The following is a 23,105-nucleotide window of genomic DNA, read 5'->3' as shown; positions in this document are numbered from 1 at the left end:
TTACTGGGCTCTGGGTGCTATGGGGGAGTGAATCATTGACGGCCTGTGGAGTGGGGGTGGGGGGTTCGCGTTTACGCGCAAGCAAATGCATAGTGTCCAAAGAAGAAAGATGGAGGTCATCTTCATCTCTTCTCTTCTGGAATTCTGTGAATACAAGCATAACATCTGTTATTATCTTGCTTAACATCTCGTGTGTTAGTCCATCTGTCCTTTAGTGCCAATTACTCTTTATAATTGGTCACCATCTGTGACTCCCTCATTTGAAAAAAAACGAATTTCAGGACAAGACACAATTAAAAATACTGAAACAGTGCGAGCCGTCTTGCAGCCTGTGCAATTTAACATCCCAATGTTTGAGGATGTAAATAGCATGAGGGGAAGCAACCGAAGGGTTACGATAAAACAAAACAAAACAGGATGAGCCTGAACGAATTGTTGCAGAGCCATATACATGAGTCAGGTTCGGAGGTACTGGAGTCGGGGTCGTCATCGTAGGGCGGTGGGTCTGGGTCAGGGGCTTTAATGTATGTGATCTCGAAAGGATCACTTGAATTGTTCTCAGAGTCGCTGGGAGTGGGGCCTGTTGCAGGGGGATAGTATTGTGGTGCGCTGTGGTTGTTGTCAGTGTTTTCGCAGTCACTGTCGCTGTTGCTGAAGTTGGTGGGCGTGGAGAGGCGGAGTCATGTGTCAGGGGGCGGGGTCGAGTCCGTGGATGGGCTGGACTGGCTGGGGGAGGGTAGGAATGCGTTTTCTGTGGGCGGGGCGAGGTCGTCTGCTGCGGCGAGCAGGACGTGGTGTGCGTGGTTGGATTGCGAGCCATATGCCTTGAGCTGGTTAATATGAAACCACGCAGTCTTGCCGTTGGGGTACTTTATTTTGTAGACAGAGGGGCTTACTTTGTCCGAAATGGAGTACGGACCTGAGTACTTAGGTGACAGGAATGTGCTGGGGTTGTAAAGGGATAGCATACCCTGCTGCCCTACTGCAAACTCAGTCGCATGCACTGTCTTACTGAAACAAGCCTTGCTCTGTTTCTTTCTTGTGCCCATTCTTACTGCGGCTGCTAGTTGAGCCGTTTTAACATTATCTACAAGCTGTCGCACAGCGTTCTCGTGGGTGAGGGTCATCACTTCGGGGCTGGTCAAGTCTAATCCCAATAAACATTCTGTGCCTTTCACGGGGCGTCCGATCATGAGAGTGTGGGGGGTGTATCCTGTGGACGTGGAAACCGTGTTTCTTAAAAACATAAGTGCGAATGGCAGAACTGAGTCCCATGTGCTGATGTTCTGTTAAACCATTTTTCTGAGGGTGGCTTTTAGTGTCCTGTTCATTCTCTCGACAATACCACTTGACTGGGGGTGGTATGCAATATGAAATTTTTGATTAATGCCAAATATTGTCAGGACGTTTTTCATAACGCGTCCTGTAAAATGGGAGCCTTGATCGGACTCTATGCTGCGGGGGAGTCCCCATCTCGTAAAGATGTGGTGGGTCAGAATTTTGGCTGTGTTCTTCGCCGTATTAACATAGAACATAGAACAGTACAGCACAGAACAGGCCCTTCGGCCCTCAATGTTGTGCCGAGCCATGATCACCCTACTCAAACCCACGTATCCACCCTATACCCGTAACCCAACAACCCCCCCCTTAACCTTACTTTTTTATTAGGACACTACGGGCAATTTAGCATGGCCAATCCACCTAACCCGCACATCTTTGGACTGTGGAAGGAAACCGGAGCACCCGGAGGAAACCCACGCACACAGGGGGAGGACGTGCAGACTCCACACAGACAGTGACCCAGCCGGGAATCGAACCTGGGACCCTGGAGCTGTGAAGCATTTATGCTAACCACCATGCTACCCTGCTGCCCCCCATGCTACCCTGCTGCCCCTATTAGTTCTTGATGGGAATGCCTCTACCCATTTTGTAAATGTGTCGATGACCACCTACACATATTTGTATCCATTTTTGCAATGGGGTAAGGGTCCTATAAAGTCAATCTGGAGGTTAGTCCATGGGCCATTAACGGGGCGGGTGTGGTTAAGTTGAGCCTTCTTTGCATATCTGTCCGGATTGTTCTGGGCACAGATCAAGCAATTCTAAACGTAGTGGGTGATGTCTGCTTTTAAATTTGGCCACCAGCAGAGCTGCCTGAGGTGGGCTAAAGTGGGTTCAATTCCCTGATGTCCATGACTGTCATGGAACAAACAAATGAGTTGGTTCCTATCCTGCTCAGGAACCACATAGAGACTATCCTTAAGGATCACACCGTCATGTGTGGTTATAGAGTTCCTAAATTTGTCGTAAGGGGCTGGGAAGGTTCCCTTTAAAACTTCCCTGAGCTTCTCGTCCTGTCTCTGTGCCTGCGTTAAATCTTGTATGCTGGTCTGTGAGACCTGAACTGCGTGTACTGGGGCGCTTTCGGGGGGGTTCCAAAAATAACCATGTCTGGAACCTGCTTTAGCTAGTGCATCAGCTTTCACATTTCCAGGTGGGGAAGAACGGTGGTGACTACGAACTTTTATAATGCCATATTTCCTGTCCTTTGCCTGCTTCAAGATATGGCGGAGTAATGGGGTTGATGTCGGCGGAAACAAATCCTCTTGCTTCCCACAGGGATAGGAATTCTGTTAAGCTGTTGCAGACATACAAGCTGTCCGAGTATATGTCTGCTGGGCTGGGGAACGAATCGGGGTGATCTACAATATATGCTATCGCTGCCAGTTCTGTTGCCTGCGAGCCTAAGTGTCCTGGCAACTTTAAGGAGATTTCTTCTAGGGCGCGTCCCTGCGCGTCCTCTACATAAATTCTGAATCCTGTCATGTGTTTTCTGTCTAATACTGTGGAAGAGCCATCTACATATATCTTCAGGGGTGCATACGTGTCTGTGGGCTGGGGTCTCTGGGGTGAACTACCAATCTTTCTGGGAGGTGTTTTTGCGATGAAGGGGCCTGTGTTGAGATAATCTCACATTCATGAGGGATGCCTGGGTACTGTAGGTTGTCTGCAAGGAAAGTGTGGGTTTTTGTCCTTTTAACAGTGATGTCCTGTCCCTGTAAAAGAAGGGTCCAACGGGCTGCTCGTATTTGGCAGACTGTGCCATCTTTAAGTCGGCCGTCTAACAATAGCTGTGTGGGGGTATGTTCTGTGAGGATGGTGATGGGGTTGAGTCCTGTAATGTACGAAAAATACTGAACTGCCCAAAAAACTGCGAGCAGGTGCCTTTCACAGGCAGAAAATCCTTGTTCCACAGGATCTAAAACTCTTCAGGCGTATGCCACGGGTCTTAACTGTTCATGTCGTTCCTGGAGGAGCACGGCCGAAAGGGTTCGGCCGGTGCTTGCTACTTCGATAGCGTACGGGGAAAGAGGGTCTGGAACCTGTAGTGCGGGGGCTGCAGTGAGTGCGCATTTTAAAGCATCCATGGCATCTGTATGCTGCGGAAGCCATTCCCAAGGTGCTTTTTTCTTTCGTAGGTGCTTTAGTAGCAAAACTGTCAATGTGGTTTCGGCAGTAGCCAACCAGTCCTAAAAACAACCGGAGGGCTGAGACATTCAGGGGAAGGGACAATTTGACAATCGAGTCAATCATTTTGTGCTCGATCTCGCGTTTACCATGCGTGATAATTGTTCCCAAATATATCACCTTGTCTTCCAAAATTTGGGCCTTTTTGGGGTTAACTTTACATCCGATTTCTTTCAGGAGTCCTAGGAGTTCTGCTAGAAGCGAGATGTGCTCTGCCTTTCTGTCTGTCTGCAGTAACAGGTCGTCTACGTACTGGACCAGACATTCGGGGCGGGAAAATTAGCTAAACCATTTGCCAGCTGTCTGTGGAAAATGGAGGGGGAGTTGTGGAATCCTTGTGGAAGGCATGTCCACGTGTATTGCTGACCTTTAAAAGTGAATGCAAATTTATACTGGCACGCTTTAGCCAATGGAATGGACCAGAATCTGTTGCTAACGTCCAAAACCGTAAAGTATCGTGAATGGAGTCCCTGCTTGAGCATGGTCTCGGGACTTGTGGCGTCAGTGGGGCCTGCTGCTGGGGTGACTTTGTTGAGTTCCCGGTAATCAATGGTCAGTCGCCATGATCCATCGGGTTTTCTGACTGGCCAAATCGGGGCATTATTAGTGGAGGCTACTGACCTTAGTACGCCCTGTTCAAATAAGCTGTCTATAACTTTTGAGATTTCTCCCTCTGCTTCCTGGGGAAATCCGTACTGTTTCTGGGGTCTGGGGTCAGGACCTGTAATCTGCACTGAGCCAGTCATCCTGCCACAGTCGTACTTGTGCTGTGCAAATGCCGCTCCATGTTCCTGCAGAACCGCCCTAACCTGCTTGTCTGTGCTAATTGTAATTGGATCAAACCAGTATTCGCCTACTGCGCTTATCCTATTAACATAATCTCCTATTGTGAGCGTGGCGGGGGCTCTTGCTGTTTTTGCCATTCCCCAGACACATTTGTTTACTGGATTGAATGAAAGGTTGTGGGAGCACATAAAATCGATTCCCAAAATGTGTTCTGCTGTGTAGGGTAGATCAATTAAAACTATGGGGTGTTTGGTCGTTATATTGCCGATTTGTATGGGTACAGGGGCTGTGATGTGTCCCTGCTGTGAGTGGTTTGTAAAGCCGCTGAGGGTGATGGCGTCTGTAGTGGGCCATGTGTCCTTCTGAAACATGCTGGAGGAATTGAGTTTGGTGCGGGACCCTCCTGTGTCCCAAAGAAATTTAACGGGCTGACCCCGTACTTTTGCTTCAACGACCGGTCAACCGGACCTATCCCAAAGGGTGTCGCAGACCCAAGTTGGGGAGCCCGAACACCGTCAGTCCGTGCTGTTCACGTCTCCCTGGTCTGAACGGGCGCTAACACGGGCTTTGTCCTATTCCTATTTAGAGTGCCTGTCTGTTGGGCTCTCTGTGGCTCTTGTGGGGCGTTGCATTCTCGTGCAAAATGTCCTAACTGACCGCAGTTGTAACACTCTTGTGATCTGGGCTGGGGTGGGCTGTTTCTATCCTCATTTACCCATCCGGGGTTCTGGTGCGCTTTAATTGCATGCATATCTGCATCTGCCTGCTCTTCCTCGGGTTTCCTAAATGCAGTTTTATTCTGAACTTAATGCTCCCAAGCGCGGGACAAGCTTTTTAAACCCCATTTTTCGTTGTGGGCCTCATCTGAGGGGTCATAATTGGCGCAAGCTCTCTGTCCTGCCTCTGTTGCATGGGAGATTAGGATTCAAGTCCATTTTGCCATGTTGTCTGAGGACAAATGGGCGTGGGCTAATTCTCCGAAAACTGCCGTGAACTTAATCCACAAGCACCCAGCAAACGCCGTGGGGTGCTCAGTCTTCTTTTGCCTGCATCTATTCAGGCCTTCTACTAGGTCTCCTCAGTTATAGCCGATCGCATCTAGGATCGCTGTGTGCATCTCTGCTAGGGTGCCTCCTCCTACATTCTGTGGGTCGGGAAGGGCTGCTACTCCTGAAGGATCTAGGCTCAAAACTGTGAGCTTCTCTTGCTCTCGCTCGTCCAGGCCATACATGGTGGCCTGCTGCTTAACCTTTGCAAAGAATTGGTGGGGGTCTGAAGTGGGGAGGAACGGTGTGATTTTCTCGCACGCGTCCCGTAATTGGGTCACGGTTAAGGGGGTCGCATAAAGGAAATCTGTATCTCCTTCTGGTGCGGCTCTGCAGTGGGTGGTTACTGGATTCATCGGGGTGTGTTCTATCTGCTCTGTGGGGGGTTGGGGTGCTGCTCTTCGTTTCTGGGACTTCTCTTGCGCATATGTTCCATGTATATACCTATGCGCTGTCTCATTTAACTCTTGCCAATCGGGGCCGTTTTCCTCATTTAATTTGGATCCAAATGCGCTTTGAAAGCCATTCTGGACTGAAAGTAGGGATTGCAATTCTGCAATTTGCTTCCGGCACTTTGCATGGTCTACTGAGCTCTGCCTTTGTTCTGTGGTGGAAGCATGGAGTGCTCATAGGGCTGTCTTTAAATCACTGCACTGCTTCTGCAATGCCTCTACCTGCTGTTCCGTTTCTTGTCGTACCAGGATTGCACGTTGTGTGTCCTGGTAGGCCTTGTCATACTGGGTCTGGAAGCTGCTTAAGTGCGCCAGACAAGACTGGTGTGCCCTCTTGGCATCGTCCACCACTCTGTCTTTTGCTGCTAACCTCCCTTTTAACTCTCTGTTTTCCTTCTCTACTTCGCTTATATCGACTTTACTCATCCTATTTCTCTCATCTATCTCTTTACGGAGCGTCCTAACGACCTCCTCTGTGCCTCGCAATTGTGCCAGACAGGACACGATTGCCATCGGCTTGCGAGCTTTTCCCAAGCTCTTCTTGTGAATCTCTGTCAGGTTCTCCCACCAAGTATGTCCTATACTCCCGGGACCTGTTTCTTCATTTGCACACAATTCGCTCCAAAGGGGCCATCCTTTCCCATTGAGGTACTTCCTTATCTCATCTACCCAAACGGGACACTGTCCTACTCTGCTGCTGGTCGCTGCGACCACGATTTCTTGAGGGTTCATAAGGCGTTCCATTGCCTTCATTGCCATTTTTCCTATCTGAGTTCTCTTTAAATTTGGAACAGGGGGTAATAAAGCGGTGATGTAAACACGGGTACGGCTTTCGCTAATTTCCGGAATACAAACTCCCAACAGTTTTTCGCAACAAAATCTCTCAGGTTTACCTTATATCCCTGTTAGTACGCATGCATTAACACACTTCCGAATTCTGGAGGATTGATCAGAACTGCTTAAACACTTGTGGTTCTTATGTTTCCAATTGGATTTCTAATTCAAATTTTGGGTTCTCTCAGAGTGGGGGGGCCACTCGAGTCCCGTCAGAGTTTGCCAGTAAATGTTGCTCGATGTGCTTTCTCTTTAATTGCTCTGTTTTAATAACCTTTGCTCTAGAGTCACCAGGTATCTTTCTGATACCACCACGAGGTTCAAAGCCAAGTGCTGATCAATAACTCAATACACCAGTTAGTAAGTTTCAAATCAAAACACATTTATTATACACCCAGTCAATCACTACTCATGCATAATCTCTACTTACTAAACTATCACTGCTACTAAAGGCCTATACTTAGCTTTTGAATGGCCCACCAGGTCAGAGGAACAATGGCCTTTGTCCGCTTCTGAATCTGCAGGCTTCAAACTGGTACGGAATTGTAGCTAGGAGCGTCTATCTCGTAGCGTGCGTTGACTTGAGACTTACTTGGTTGGTGCAGCTGCTAGGCAGGTCTCTCCTCGCTGAGAGTCACGGTCAAGAGTTCTTTGAGAGCTGCCAAGAGAGCGAACTGAACTTGGGGACGCTATCTTATAGGTCCCAGGGGTTTTGCGCCCTTTTGGGCAAACACCGGACTTGGTCCCAATTAATTGGACCAGGTCTCAATCGTTCTCATCGATTTTCTCCAAAACTTGTTTTGTTCCTTGATCGTTGGGCGGGCCCTATGTGTCCGTTGGCCTGCCTTTGTCCTGGCTCCCGCTGGCACTGGGGGAGTCTGTCTTGGTCCCGATTGATTCAATGTTTCTGATTGTTTCTGGGAATCGGTCATTAGTATGTAGATGGCTATTGGTTTCGGTTCTGTCTGGGTTCTGAAAATCTTAACACACAGGAAACCTTGCACCTGCTTGCTTTCCTTGTAGCTGGCGAATTTTCCCTCTACTCTTTGCAGTCATCCTGTTTGGAAATCAGGACGTGGCCACCCCAGTTGGCTACACCAGCTAGATCGGCTAGCCCGCCAATCGGTTGGCATCGATTACGTGCCATGGCCACATGGCGGTGGGACTTAGGTTTTCCACGACGCCCGCTCGGCCTATCCCGAGCCGAGAGCACAGAGCGGCCCCCGACTGGCGCTGCTCCAACCACGATTGCCAGGGACTGTACAGCATTCCGCGTATTTCCACATGTTGCACACCACCATCCCTGTCGCATGTGTCTGATCTTATTTACTTAATCAGTTAATTCATTATTCGCGTACACAGCTAAATTAATGGCAAGTGTCCTAGCCTGGGAACAAAAGAAAACGCTCACCAGCGATTGGAGATTGAAAAAGGATGTAAAAAGCAGCATGTCTTTTCTCCACTGTGCCAAATTCCTGACTGAGCACTCATTCCTCATCACACTCTCTACTCTCACTCTGTTGGGTTGGATCGAAGACACAACCTTGAGGAACTCATGCAGTGATAATTCTGGGGCTGAAATGATTGGTCTCCAATAACCACAATCCGCCTTCCTTCGTGCTAAGTATGAGTTTTCCCCTCATTCTCAATGCCTTTACTGGGTTCCTTGGTGCCACACTCAGTCAAATATTGCCTTGTTGTCAAGCATAATCACTCTCACCGTTCCTGACCGTTGTTCTGCTATCTTTTCCTCCACTCCTCACAATCATGTCACAGTTTAATATCCTTTCTGCTAGGACCGTTGTTCCAGCTTGTCCCAATGGATAGTTCCTTGCAATCTCAGAACGTTTATAACCCTGTTGAGCAATATCCCTCTTTCTCACACCAATCTTTCAGCCATGTTGTGGCAGCCTAGTCCCTTTAAGGGGTGATCTCTCATGGGCCATGTGACCCGTTGGTGCCGATGGGGACGGAGCGCGCAAATCTTAGCCGATCGGGTGCCCGGGCACGAATCTGGTTGGCAAGTTATCATCAGAGTAAGCGTGGGAATCGAGGAAATTAGACCTGTGTAGGAGTTGTATTGTTCTGTATATAAAGTTCTTCTTTTGTTAAATGAATCACCGGGAGGGGGGGGGGCGGCGAAGTGACACAGTTGTTAGCACTGCTGTCTCCCGGTGAGAGGACCCCAGTTTGATCCCGGTCCTGGGTCACTGTCCGTGTGGAGTTTGCATATTCTCCCCGTGTTTAGCACAGGCCAGCAACACGGTTCAATTCCCGTACCAGCCTCCCCGAACAGACGCCGGAATGTGGCTTTTTACAGTAACTTCATTTGAAGCTTACTTGTGACAATAAGCGATTTTCATTTTGTGTGGGTCTCACCCCCAGAACCCGAAGATGTGCAGGGTAGGTGGATTGGCCACCCTAAATTGCCCCTTAATTGGAAAAACTAATACTAAATAGCCGGTGTGTTTTAACACTGCCTCGTCGCTTCGCCTTGCACTCCAATGTTGGCAATGAGAACAAATCAATCCAGTCGATGGAGATTTGGTGAACTTTGAAAGGTTTGGGGAGGGAGGGGAGTGGCCTCTCAGAATCCTAAAAAGATAAAAGATCTTCAGCAGTTCAGCAGTGGAATAGCGATTCAAGAAAATTGATCCATTTGATCAGGAGGTTAAAAATTGGGGCCAGTATGTCGAAAGGCTTCGATACATTTTTGCTGTGAATGAAATCATAGAATTTACAGTGCAAAAGGATGCCATTTCGGCCCTTCGAGTCTGCACCGGCCCTTGGAAAGAGCACCCTACCTAAGCCCACACCTCCACCCTATCCCCGTAAACCAGTAACCCCACCTAACCTTTTGGACACTAAGGGGCAATTTAGCATGCCCAATCCCCTACCAACACACATCAAACGGGCTGGCTGAAAGAGCCGTCCAAACTTTGAAAGGGTCAATTAAAAAACAGTCTAACCGGCCACTAGTTGTGCAATACGACTCCGCATACGACCACTGAGATCACCCCGGCTAAGTTGTTAAAGGTCATGTGCCTCAGAACCTGGCTTGACCAGTTTGTCAAGGAGTGTAGATTTGAAGCACACCTCACAAAAAGGCTATCATGGCACAGGCAAGGGGGATAGGTCATTTGAAATGGAATGTTTACTTTATGTGGAAAGATTTGGTGGAGGACCACAGTAAATACCTGAATTGCTGCCAGGAATGGCCCAGCGTCTTATGTCATTGACCTATAGGGTCATGATGCGAGAAAACATACTGATCATTTGCGAAGGCAAGAAACTGTCATTCCTGCAACTGGGCGTGCGGACCCAGGCCGAGTTACCTATGTAGCACTCGCACTCAGTGATGTCAGATCCTCTCAAGGGGAAACAGAAGGAGTTGAGGAGGTAGTCGGTTCTGCCCTTGCTCCAGAATCTACAAATTTGCCTGCCCCTGTTGTGGATACTTCAAGTTTGGAGAAGTTAGTTGCCAAGTTGAGGCACTTGGCGAGAGTTAGAAAGTCACCTGATAGATACTGTAACTCTCTTTGACTGTATATAGTTATAAATAAGAGTTTTTCTGTGTTTGTATTTCAGGGATTTGTAAGGGAACTTAAGGGGGAAGGAATGTGGTAGAATGGCGACTTTAAGGGGCGATCCCTCGTGGGCCACTTGACTGCCCAGAGCCTATGGGGATGGAGCATGTGACGCCTGTTGGGTGTCCGGGGGCTGACCGCAGTGGCAGGGTATCACCAGAATAACTTTGGGTGGAAGGGAACTATATCTGCATAGTAGTTGTACTGTTCTGTATCTCAAGTTCTTCTTGTGTTAAATAATCACCATTGCTATTTAACATTGCCTCGCCGCTTGCCTCGCAATACAACACATGTTAACCTCCCGCAGTTTATCCTTTACTCAGATAATAATCAAGAGATTATAATCCATGAACTTTTCTTTGTATTTAGCTCCTAGTTTATGCCAGTCTTCCAACAGGACCTCTTGTCTACTCTTCCTCATGTATTATGTCCCAACATGGACCACAATGACTGGATTCTCCCCCTAAAAATATCCTTTATAAGCCGGCCCACGATGTCCTCCGTGTGGCACCAGGCAGGTAATATGCTTTGTGGACCTCTTAATTACACTGACAAAGGATGCTATCTGTCCCCCTTATTATTTAATCCTATATAACTACCATGTACATTTTCCTCATAAACATAACAAATAGTAGCAGGACGAGACCATATTGCCCCTTGAGCCTGCACTGTTAGTCACCATTATCATGGCTGATCTTCAGTCTCTGCTACATTTTTCCACCCGCTCCCCATATCTCTTGATTCCTTGAGAGACTAAAAATCTATCTGTCAGCCTAAATGTAATCAATGATGGAGCATCCTCCAGGGTAAATACACATCCTGCGGAGTGAAGACATTTCTCCTCAATTTATATGATTAATCCCTTATCCTGAGACTGTGTTTCCCCTCCCATTTCTGGGCAACCTCCTGCTCCAAGGTATCCTGGTCTACATTCTGGCTGTTCTTGCACCAATCTTTATCCTCAACACGTAGCAAGTACATCGAACCAGTTGAATAGGATGAATTTCTGCGGATTCTCAATCTTTGGTTTACCTGGGTTCCCCTCACTCTATTGTGCATCTTTGGTCACATAAGGTCCATTCAGAATTGCACCTTTCTATGAGGTGTGTGATGAATGTAATAAATTGTTATAATTCATATTTTGTCGTAATGTTATCAAAAAACAGGTTTAAGATGCATATAGCCAGTATGTCTGCTACAGCTGTGATTAAGGGGGTTGCAAAAGTGAGGAAATCATTGATTTTAACCATTTACTTGGTAACAAATAGTGGGCTAATGGAATATTGTTTTGGTTTTTGGAGGTTCCCTGGAGTGTAGATAATTTATGAGGGATTGTGTTTTGGTCCTGGCTAACCAGGTCATGGGACATCTTGTGGAGGAGACGGTCGAATGTCTTATGCTTAGGGTAGAGATGATGTAATTATGGGAAGGAGCCATGTCTGTCTGTAGTTTCAGTTTTGCCATTGCATTTTAAGTTGGACAGAAGTGTCTTAAGTTGGCTCTTGAAATGGTCTCTCCAAGGTCCCAACCCAGAGAAAAGAAAGTAAACCTGATTGTTAACTTTATTTATAAGTGGCATTTGAACTATATTGGTTTGATGAATTAAAATGTATAGTTGCAGGTGAATTTAACTGCTGTTTTAACTATTAACTGTGGAGCTATTATTTTGTTGCTAATGTGATTAATTTTGTGTTTAAATTAAAGTTTCTTTTAACACAAAAGATACCTGTTGGTCAGTGTTGTCACTTCTGTGGTGCAGTCACATTTCATCACAATTTGGTTTCTCATCTGGGGTCCGAACCAGAGCAAAGTCTGCAGCAAACTTCCCAGATACTTCACCTCTCCCTTATGTGTCAAATGTCTCCAACACAGACTCTGAGCCAGAGAAATTTAAGATGTACTTGCATGAGGCAATCTCCCTGACCATGCACAAACCCGCTCTACCATATCTTAGTTCAGCTTATTTCCTTATTTCTATCTACTTTTAGTTTAAGTTTTCTTTTCTTTTTCAATGCTCTAACTTGCACTAAGCACTAATACACAGGACAAAATACATAAATACTTCAATACCTCAAGTGTATACGAACCGTAGGTTTTGGAAGCAACCAAATTGTTACATTCACCAAATTTCGAAGGTTTGGTTCCCCTTTCCCCCACCTCCCGGGCGCAATTCTCCCAACGGGAAACTAAGTGCCGACGGCGGAGTGAAAACCGGAGTGTTTCACTCCGGCGTCGGAAGCCGCTCCTCGCCCCCTATTCTCCCACCCCCAGGGGGCTAGGAGCGGCGCCGCGTCAATTTCGCGCGCCGGGCCTTGGCCCCGCATCAAAGCGGCGCCGCATAAATGACGCGGCCGGCAGCACTTAAATGACGTCACCCGCGCATGCGCAGGTTGGCCGGCACCAACCCGCACATGCGTGGTTGCCGTCCTCCCCGCGGGCGCCCCGCAAGACTTGGAGGATTGATCTTGCGGGACGGCGGAGGAAAAAGAGTGCGTCCTTTAGAGACGCCGGCCTGCCGATCGGTGGGCACCGATCGCGGGTTAGACCCCTACTGAGCACCCACCTGGTGCTCGATCCTCCCTCCCTCACCCCCCCCCCCACAGTCCGCACACGCAGCGTTCGCGCGCTGTTCACGTCGGCAGCGACCAGCTGTGATTGGCGCCGGCGTGAACCCATTGGATTGGGCAGGCCACTCGGCCCATCCGGGCCGGAGAATCGCCGCTCGCCTGTTAGAAACGGTTAGATTCTCCGAGCGGCCTGTCAAGAAACGCGGCACGCCGTTTTGGCGGGGTGGGAGAATCGTGTGCGGGTGCCAGGACGGTGTGGCGGGAATCGCCCGGCACTCCCGCGATTCTCCCACCCGGCGTGGGGGTCGGAGAATCGTGCCCCCCATCTTTCCTGGAGACTCAGAAACTCAGAGTCTTAAAGTGGACAAAGGCGGCACGGCAGCACAGTAGTCAGCACTACTGCCTCACAGTGTCAGGTACCCGAGTTCGAATCCGACCTCGAATGACAGTGTGGAATTTGCACATTCTCCCCATGTCTGCGTGGGTTTCCTCCCACAGTCCAAAGATGTGCAGCGTAGGCAGATTGGCCATGCTAATTTGCCCTTTAGGAATTGGGTGGGCTATTGGGCCTAGGTAGGGTAGTCCTTCAAAGGGTCGATGTAGACTTGATGGGTCGAATGACCACTTTCTGCACTGTAGGGATTGACAAGTGCCTTTCCATTTATTTGCTGGAGCCAATTTACCAGCTCCACCAAATTGTCCCCTCAACACTTCTGATCTTCTCCACAGGATTTCCAGAATGATTACTTTGAGTCTTTCCCCTAATATTATTTCTAGTTGCTGATGTGAGCAATTACTTTTCTTTCAGTACGTTTACTCAAATTGGTGACCAGAAAAAGAACATCAGTAGGCTTCTATCAAGATGGTGTAATGAGCAAATTGAACTTCACTGTTCAATGATGTCTCTGAACTGTATAGAAACTGTGAACAGATAATTCCCTTGAGGCCTGTTCTCTTTCTGCTGCACACACTTCTTCCAACGAGGCAGATGACTTGTTCTGTCATTGCATTTTCCAGTTTGAATGCATCTGTTGTCACCTCCCTCTAACGACAGAAGCTGGTCAGGAGTTTTTGAACTCTGTGCGCTCTGATGATGAACTAATCATCATTTTATATTTTAATTATTTTAGTATCAGTGGGAGGAGGCATCTTGCTTCAGGAACAGTTGATCATTCCCACCATTGCCCCAATTTTAAAATTCTCATTCTTGTGTTCAGTACAAATGCCTTCATGGGTTGGCCCCACTTTATCTCTGCAACCTCTTCCAGCCGTACACTCCCATATCCATCAAACCTGGCCTGTGTTTCTCCCTACAGATGCTGCCTGACCTGCTGAGTTTTTCCAGCATTTTCTGTTTTTATTTCCGATTTCCAGCAACCGCAGTATTTTGCCTTTGGTGGAAGTATCCTATTTTAAATCTGTTGCAATACAGAACATTGTTGCAAGAGAAACTGATGGCTATATCTGACACAACTGGCTGAAGAGCTTGTGCCTTCTGCTGCTTCTAGCCTTTCCCTCCATCAATAAAAAATAGATTTTTCCTAAGAGCGATTTATGAAAGTCGAACATAATCAATTTAATATTCTGGGATTAAGAATATCTGAAACATTTTTGCACAGGGTTAGGATTTTACTGAATTTCACTTTATAGTTCTTATGAATTGAGCAAGATAAAAGTTGGTCAAAAGCAGCCAAGAGGATACAGGCAGGCAGTGCAGGAGTCCCCTGAGTGCATCTCACTCTCTAACCAGTATTCAGCTCTGAAATGCTGGTGAAAGTGATGCCTCATCTGGGGAGTGTAGCCAGAGATAAGTTGATGGCACCGTGGTTGGTTCAACTGTCTGGGGATCGGGGGGGGGGGGGGGGGGGGGGGGGGGGGGGGGGGGGGGGGGGGGGGGGGTGGGGGGAGGAGCGAAACAAAGATGATTGGAACTGTAATAGTGATTGGAGTTTAAATAGGGGAACAAACAGGTATTTCCGCCGCCCAGGCATGGTTCAAGGATGTCACTGAATAGCTCAACCCTGAGAGGGAGGTAGAACTGCCAGCAGTCATAGGTCAAAATAGGGATGTTGTCCAGCTGTCAGAATTAAGGGAGCTAAGTAGGCACTTAGCAAACAGAACTGCAAAATTAGTAATTTTGGTATTACTCCTGGTGCCACACGCAAGTGAATACATAAATGAGCGGATAAAGCAGATGAATGCATGTCTGGAGGATGGTGCAGGAGGAAGGGCTTTAGATTCCTGAGACATTGGGACCAGCTTTGTGGGAGATTGTGGGCTGGATTCTTTGATCGCCGACGCTGATATCGCGTTTGCCGATCGGCCGCAGAATCACTGTTATGTCGGAATCGGGGGTGGTGCCAGTTTTGCGATGCTCCGCACCTTCAAGAACGGAGTACTCATCGCCGTATGGACGGCCTCAGGATTTCACCTGAGGCCCTCCCATGAAACTCCTCCCCCGATGGGCCGAGTACCTGACGGCATCGCTTGCGTGTGCTCACACAGTTCGGGACCTCACGTGGCGGCTACAGACTGAGTCCAGCACCACCACAGTCAGGGGGGGAGCTTTTCCACTGGCAGGCGGGGCTTTGTTGGGGGGGGGAGGCGAGGAGCATTGGTGGAGGGTAGTCCAGGGTGGTGGGGCTAGCTATAGGGGGGGCAGTTTTTGGCAGGTCTGCTCCGTGCGCGGCTGGCCGCACCATGCAACATGGTGCCAGCCTGTGGGTTGGAGGAGGGAGGATTTCGGACACATACCGGGTAATGCAGGAGGTAGACGAGGCCTCGGTGGAGGAACTGAAGGGGAAATGGGAAGAGGAGCTGGGTGAGGAGATTGAGGAGGGGATGTGGGCGGATGCCCTGGAGAGAGTGAATTCCTCCTCTTCTTGTGTGAGGCTTAGCCTCATACAGTTCAAGGTGCTGCATAGGGCCCACATGACTGGGACGAGGATGAGTAGGTTTTCCGGGGGCGAAGACAGGTGTGCTAGGTGCTCGGGGGGCCCAGCGAACCATGCCCATATGTTTTGGGCGTGCCCAGCGCTGGGGGAGTTTTGGAAGGGGGTAGCAAGGACGGTGTCGAGGGTGGTGGGATCCAGGGTCAAGCCAGGCTGGGGAATCGCAATTTTTGGGGTTGCAGTGGAGCCGGGAGTGCAGGAGGCGAAAGAGGCCGGTGTTCTGGCCTTTGCATCCCTAGTAGCCCGGCGGAGGATCTTGCTCCAATGGAAGGATGCGAGGCCCCCAAGCGTGGAGGCCTGGATCAATGATATGGCGGGGTTCATTAAATTGGAGAAGGTGAAATTTGCCCTGAGGGGATCAGTACAAGGGTTCTTTAGGCGGTGGCAGCCTTTCCTGGACTTCCTGGCGGAACGGTAGGGAAATAGGCCGGCAGCAGCAGCAACCCGGGGGGGGGGGTTTGGTTCGGTGGGAGGGAGAACTGTGTACTTGGGTTTGTGGGATGTGGCGGGTGTTATCTCTTTCCCTTTTGTTGTTTGGGCGTTTTTTTGTTTTTTCTTTTTGTTTGCAGTTGCTTTTGAAGTTGGGTGGGTGTTGTTCTTGGGTTTTTACCGCGGTTGTTCTGTTACTATTGTTGTGATGTTTATATTTTGTAAAAATCTTAATAAAAATTATTTTTTTTTAAAACATGGTGCTAGCCGGGGGCTTTACGCTGGGTGTCATGGGAGTGTCCCTTTAAGAAATGTTTTTGTCTTATCACATGGCTTCAGTGATGCCATTGTATGGGTGGAGCTGGGCTGTGGCTCTGGGAGTTGGTTTTACTTTCGCTTTGGTTTGGAGCTGGTTTGTGGCTCTGAGTTTTTACTTTCGTTTTCACATTTGGCTGCTGTACTCAGACAGAGAAGTATTTTGGCCTGTCTCTCTATTTTCAATTTTAAAGAGTTATTCCAAGGAAGAAACCCAATGAGTATAGTTACCTGCTGTTTGTGATAAAAATGTTTTTTTGGTTTATGGAATCTTGTTATTAAATTGGAACAGTTAAAGGGAGAATTTACGTTATACATAGAATAATGTAGCTGTGTAGAGTCTTTACATTTTGTAGTTGATAATAATTCTTACTGTGTGTGTTTATACAAAAATTAAATTTGTAGAATAAAGCTTGTTTTTGGATTAAAAGTGCACATGCACTCTGTTGAATAACATCTGAAAGGCAGCCTCTTGTGCTCATCCTAACGAAAATCAATAAACAGTTCTAGGTCAGGTGAACTCCATAATGTACTTTGGTGTTTTATAAACTCTGGCCCATAGCAAATTGGGGGCTTGTGGGATAAAAGTGTATCTTTCGTGATTGGGTTGTCTGAGTGAACTTAAAGACAGTGAGGGGTGAGCATATATGTGTTTCCTTTTCAGGTGTTGTATTCAAGTTTAAATAGGGAGTGTATTGTGGACAGTGGCTCTTTCAGAGGCTCAGATGTTTTTGGGGGTGGAGAAGGTCACACACGGTACCTTACAAACAGAGACTAAACAAAGGCTTTTAGATTTGGCAATACATTTTACACCTTTTCACTTGACAACAAATATACTTTTTAAAAGAAAACAAAAACAAAACAGGCAATCAGTAATAACAAAACAGTCCATTTTATTTGTTCTTTTTCCACCGTCGAACCTGCTTCTCTTCATCACATTCGTGAGAAAGCATTGGCTATCTCGTCCTGCCGCATGTATTATTTTTAAATGAAATGGCTGTAACAATAAACTCCATCAAAACAGTTTGGCATTGCTATTCCGGAATCGCTCTAAAAACATCAATGGATTATGGTCAGTATGTATAATAGTTTTAGACAAATTGCTGGTCACATATATTAGAAAATATTGCAAAGCCAGCACAAGCTCAAAGCCTCCTTCTCAATCGTTGAATACTTCCTCTGGTGATTATTCAATTTCGTTGGAAAATGACCAATATGCTGCTGTATTCCTTTGTCATCTTCTTGCAAGAGCAGAGCACCTACGCCCACATCACTCGCATCGACAGCCACTTTGAATGGTTTTGTGTAATTTGGGGTGGCCAACACAGGAGCAGTGGTTAACACAGCCTTCAGGCAGTCTAATGCCTGTTGAAACTCCACGTCCACTGAAATTTGCTACTCTTCTTCAGCAAGTTCGTCAATGGAGCAACCACACTGCTAAAATTTGGGACAAATTTTCGGTAAAATCCACTCATGCCAAGAAATCGTATTATTTCCCTTCATGGCGAGGGTATTGGAAACCCCCCAATAACTATTGTTTTCACATCCCATGGGACCATTCGACCCTGTCCAATTGTATGGCCAAGGAAAGTGACGTGGGCTTTTCCAAATTCGCTTTTGGCTAGATTTACCACCAAATCCACCTTCTGAAGTCGATCAAAGAACTCCATCAGATGCTTCAAATGTTCTTTCCATGTCTGACTAAAAATCACCAGATCGTCGATGTATACCACACAATTGGGTAATCCTGAAACAACTTTGTTAGTTAACCGTTGAAATGAGGCTGGGGCATTTTTCATGAAATGGCATAACTTTGAATTGGTATATACCATCTGGAGTCGCAAAACCTGAAATCTCCTTCGCCCTTTTGGATAAAGGTACCTGCCAGTAACCTTTAAGTAAATCCAGTTTGGAAATAAAAGCTGATTGCCCCACTTTCTTAATGCAATCCTCCAAGCGTGGGATAGGATAATAGTCTGTTCTTGTAACTGTATTAACCTTTTCTATTGTCCACACACAATCTTTGGGAACTGTCCGGTTTCGGTACCATCACTATGGGTGAGCTCCAGTGGCTGTAACCCACTTCAATTATGCCATTTTTAAGCATATTTTCAATTTCTTTGTTAAACTGTGCCAATTTTAAAGGGTTAAGTTCATATGGATGTTGTTTAATTGGAACAGCATTTCCCACATCGACATCATGTATAGCCATTTTAGTATTTCCAAACTTGCCCAGGTGATATCAATAACTCTTTCAGGTCAGTTTGTTTTTCCTCTGGAAGTTAACTCAACAATTTATCCCAATTTTTAAGAACATCCTCATTATCCAATTTAATTTGAGGAATGTCAAATTCAGAGTCATCTGGATTCGGTTCTTCACTTTGAGTTAGAATCATTGAAACCTCCTCCTTTTGCTCTCCTTCCCTTTCAAAGTACCTTTTAAGCATATTCACATGACACACTCAGTGAGTTTTCCTTCTATCTGGTGTTCTTACAACAATTCACCTCACTTAATTTCCTTTCAATCTGATAAGGTCCACAAAACTTACCACTGGTAACAATACTAAAACTTTATCTCCACTGGCAAAACGACAAACTTTTGCTTTCTTGTCCGCTACCCATTTCATCACATGTTGTGCAACTTTTAAATGTTGTCTAGCCAATTCACCTGCTCTATTTAATCATTCCCTAAAATTTGGCACATAATACAATAATGTAATTTCAGATTGCTCACTCACCAATTTTTCCTTAATCAATTTAAGTGGTCTTCTTACCTCATAACTCATAATCCCGGCTTGGGTCACTGTCTGTACGGAGTCTGCACGTTCTCCCTGTGTTTGTGTGGGTTTCCTCCGGGTGCTCCGGTTTCTTCCCACAGTCCAAAGATGTGCAGGTTAGGTGAATTGGCTAAGCTAAATTGCCTTTCGTCGCCAAAAAGGTTAGTTGGGGTTACAGGGATATGGTGGAGGTGTAGGGATAGGGTGGAGACATGGGTTTAGTTAGGATGCTCTTTCCAAGAGCCGGTGCAGACTCGGTGGGCCGAATGGCCTCCTTCTGCACTGTAAATTCAATGATACGCAGAGTAGTTGGGGGAATAGCAATAGGTGAATTGCTTCTTCAGGGAGCCAGCAGAGACACAATGGGCCAAATGACTTCCTTCTGCGGTCAAACATAAAGTACAACTGGACTTTACACTGATCTTGTTCATAAAATAGTTAAAGTTATACATAATCATTCTGTGATTCCTGTAGAATTGAAGTTTTAATTAATTCAGTAAAGGATCGCTTACCCTGCAACTGGTCTCGAATCGTAGGTCAAGGATGTATATTCAAATTCTGAGGTGCCCAGTCGACCCTTCTCATTAGCAATCCAACGTCTTGGCTTTGTCTCTTCATTCGCACACCAGTTATTAAACTGTGCACATTGACCTACTGATCTGAGTCCTGCTCACTATTTTTGCTATTGACTATATTGTTTGATGATTCTTCCCCTCTTTTTATTCACTAATCATACTCTTTGTGTCCCCGCAGGCTAATATTTGGCACACTGTACCCAGCATACTCCTCCTACAAGGCAGTGAAAACAAAGAACGTTAAGGAATATGTAAGTAATTTTAAGAGTAGCATTGTTCGGAAATACAGATTGTATTTATGGTTTCTAGGAATAAGATATAGCCTTAAGTTTATTTCATGTTTTTATCTGTGGGTTAAAAAGGTGAAACTTGGCTTGAGTTTCACTTTAGAATGGAACTGTTTGTATGTCTGCATTTTTAATGAGGGGTTACAACACTTGAAGGGAAGTCAATTCAATGAAAGCACAAAATAGAAAAGTCTGTGCTGTTGCTCAGCAACAGGGGATTGGAGAAATGGCAGGAAAGCTAAATTATGACTTTGTGTCTGTTATCACAAAGGAAGATACAGGAAATCTCCCAGATGTGGAAATCCAAAGTTTTAGGGGGAATGAGGAGCTGAAGGAAATTGGTACAAGTAAGAAGGTTGTACTGGAGGAATTAATGGGACTGAAAGCTGATAAGTCCCCAGAACCTGATATTATGCATCCCAGGGTCTTGAATGAAGTTGAAATAAAGATAGTGGATGCATTGGTGATCTATAGATTCTGGAATGGTTCCTGAAGATTGGAAGGTAGCAAATGTCATACCTCTATTTAAGAAGGGAGGGAGAGGGAAAGCAAGGAACTACAGATCTGTTAGCCTCACATCAGTGGTAGGGAAAATGCTGAAATCTATTATAAAGGATAAATGGACTCTTGGATAATCATGATCTGATTGGGCATAGTCAGCATGGATTTACGAATGAGAAGTTATGTTTGATGAATGTGGGATTTTTGAGGATGTCTCAACAAAATTGATAACGGAGAGTCAATGGATGTAGTATATTTGGATTTTAAGAAGGCCTGTGATAAATTCCCTCACAGGAGGTTGATTAGCAAAATACAAACACATGGGATTGGAGGCAATATACTGACAAGAATTAAGGATTGGCTCACAGGTAGAAAACCGAAAGTAGGAATAAACAGGTATTCTCGAGTTAGCAGGCAGTGGTTAATGGGGTATCACAAGGATCAGTAATTCGTCCCCAGCTGTTCACAGTGTCGCGGATGATGCAAAGCTAGATGGGAATGTGTGTTGTGCGGAGGATATAGGGCGGGATTGCCCGACCCCCCCGAGTTCTCCGGCGCAGGGAATTTGGCGGGGGCGGGAATCGCGCCGAGCCAGTCGGGGGCCGTTGGGGCGTGGGGAGATCTGGCCCCGGGGGGTGCGCCCACGGTGGCCTGGCCTGCGATCGGGGCCCACCGATCCGTGGGTGGGCCTGTGCCATGCGGGCTCTCTATTCCTCTGCGTCGCCCGCTGTAACAGTCGGCAGCAATGAACCCCCCCTACGCATGCGCTGGGATGATGCCAGCACACGCTGGCGCTCCCGTGCATGCGCCGGTCGCCGGAGGCACTTCGGCACTGGTTGGCATGGCGCCAAGCCCCTTCCGCACCGGCCGGCACAACGCAAACCACTCCGGGGCCGGCCTAGTCCCTGAAGGTGTGGAGGATTCTGCACCTTCGGGGTGGCCTGATGCCGGAGTGGTTCACGCCAGTCCTTCGCGCCGGAGTTGCCCGCTCCGCTGGTTCGCGGAGAATCCCGCCCATTCACTTTTGTTCCCACAGGCTAATATTTGGCACACTGTACCCAGCATAAATCCCACCCATAAAGCAAGTAGAGCAGTCAGGTTCCCATACTCAGAATCCTATTGTTTAGATATAGTTGTACATGGGAGACGTAGAAGTGTGGAAAGTCAGGTCGGCTGCAAGTCGTATCATTTCAATATACCGTGATGTATTTTGATTGTCTTGGACTCACAACTACCTCTAAAGAAATTAACCAACTGCAGGTTCAAAACCGTACAGGCTAACTGGAGGTTTCTCTCCACCTCCGAAGGATGATGAAATAAAGTTTCAGAACACAAGCTCACAAGCTTGATGTGCAATCCACAACATTTAACTTGTATTTTCCAGAAGAAATTCCCATTGTTCCAAGAAGACTGGAAGCATACTATTTAGAGTTTAAGTATCTATTGCATCTTCAGTCAGTTCCCTGTCCGGGTCATGATAATTAGACATCAATTTTTTTTTCAGTCATCTCAGCTTATCAACCCAGAATGATACTCGAGACTCCTTGTTTCAGCATCCAGTTGGGTGCTTAAATTATTCCAGATTTTGTTTCCATTACTCTGCCTGTAAGTGTACTTCACATGTCATCAATCTGTTCGAAGAACTTCTTTAATATCTGATGCGACCATCAATTCACTCGAGACATGAGTAGAAGTAAACCGTGGCTTTAATCAACTTAGAATAGTGCCTGCCTGTGACTGAACCAATGCTGAGAACTGCCTACAGGTCGGCTGCTCTTTATACCTCCCTTCAAGGGGAGGAGCCTTGGGCGGTGCCCATACATGCCCCAACATGTTCCCCTATGGATAATGCCATACAATGGCCCATAGGAGAAGCCCACAAGTGCAACTGCATAGCACAGATACAAATACAAGGGCAACAGCACAGATACAAATACACTGGTGGATTATTGGTATAATACATTCACCACAATATCATTCTTAGGTTTGCCTTATACTGCTTTAAACTTGTGGCCCATTCTTCTATTCTTGTAGTGATTTTCATAAAACCATAAGATAAATGAGCAGAATTAGGCCATTCGGCCCATCATGTCTACTCCGCCATTCGATCATGCTGATAGGTTTCTCATCCCCATAACCCCTGATCCCCTTATTAATCAAGGGCCTATCTATCTCTGCCTTAAAGACACTCAGTGACTTGACCTCCGTAGCCTTCTGCGGCAATGATTTCCACAGATTCACCACCCTCTGGTTGAAGAAATTCCTCCTCATCTCAATTTTAAATGATTGTCCCTTTAGTCTGAGGGTGTGTCCTTGGAATCTAGGCTTTCCCACTAGTGGAAGCATCTTCTCCACATCCACTTTATCTAGGACTCTCAGAATTTTGTAACTTTCAATGAGATCTCCCTCATCCTTCTGAACTCCATTGCGTACAGACCCAAAGTCCTCAACTGCTCTGAGATGACAAGCC

The 23,105-nt window shown here is 46.8% G+C and overlaps 1 protein-coding gene across 4 annotated transcripts in view; it reads left to right on the top strand.

Moving 5' to 3' along the window:
- The window catches only part of LOC119965095 (receptor expression-enhancing protein 2-like), a 233,618-nt gene that overhangs the window by 100,297 nt on the left and 110,216 nt on the right, over window positions 1-23,105 (top strand). For all 4 annotated transcript variants that reach the window (XM_038795385.1, XM_038795383.1, XM_038795384.1 and 1 more), the window contains one exon: window positions 20,026-20,098. In XM_038795385.1, coding sequence (XP_038651313.1) covers window positions 20,026-20,098 — 73 coding nt within the window. The remainder of the gene's footprint in view (window positions 1-20,025; window positions 20,099-23,105) is intronic.

Source organism: Scyliorhinus canicula, chromosome 4 (assembly GCF_902713615.1).
Source record: "Scyliorhinus canicula chromosome 4, sScyCan1.1, whole genome shotgun sequence".
Lineage (NCBI taxonomy): Eukaryota > Metazoa > Chordata > Chondrichthyes > Carcharhiniformes > Scyliorhinidae > Scyliorhinus > Scyliorhinus canicula.
Note: the sequence above shows the minus strand (reverse complement) of the source record. Positions and strands in the feature narration are given on the sequence as shown.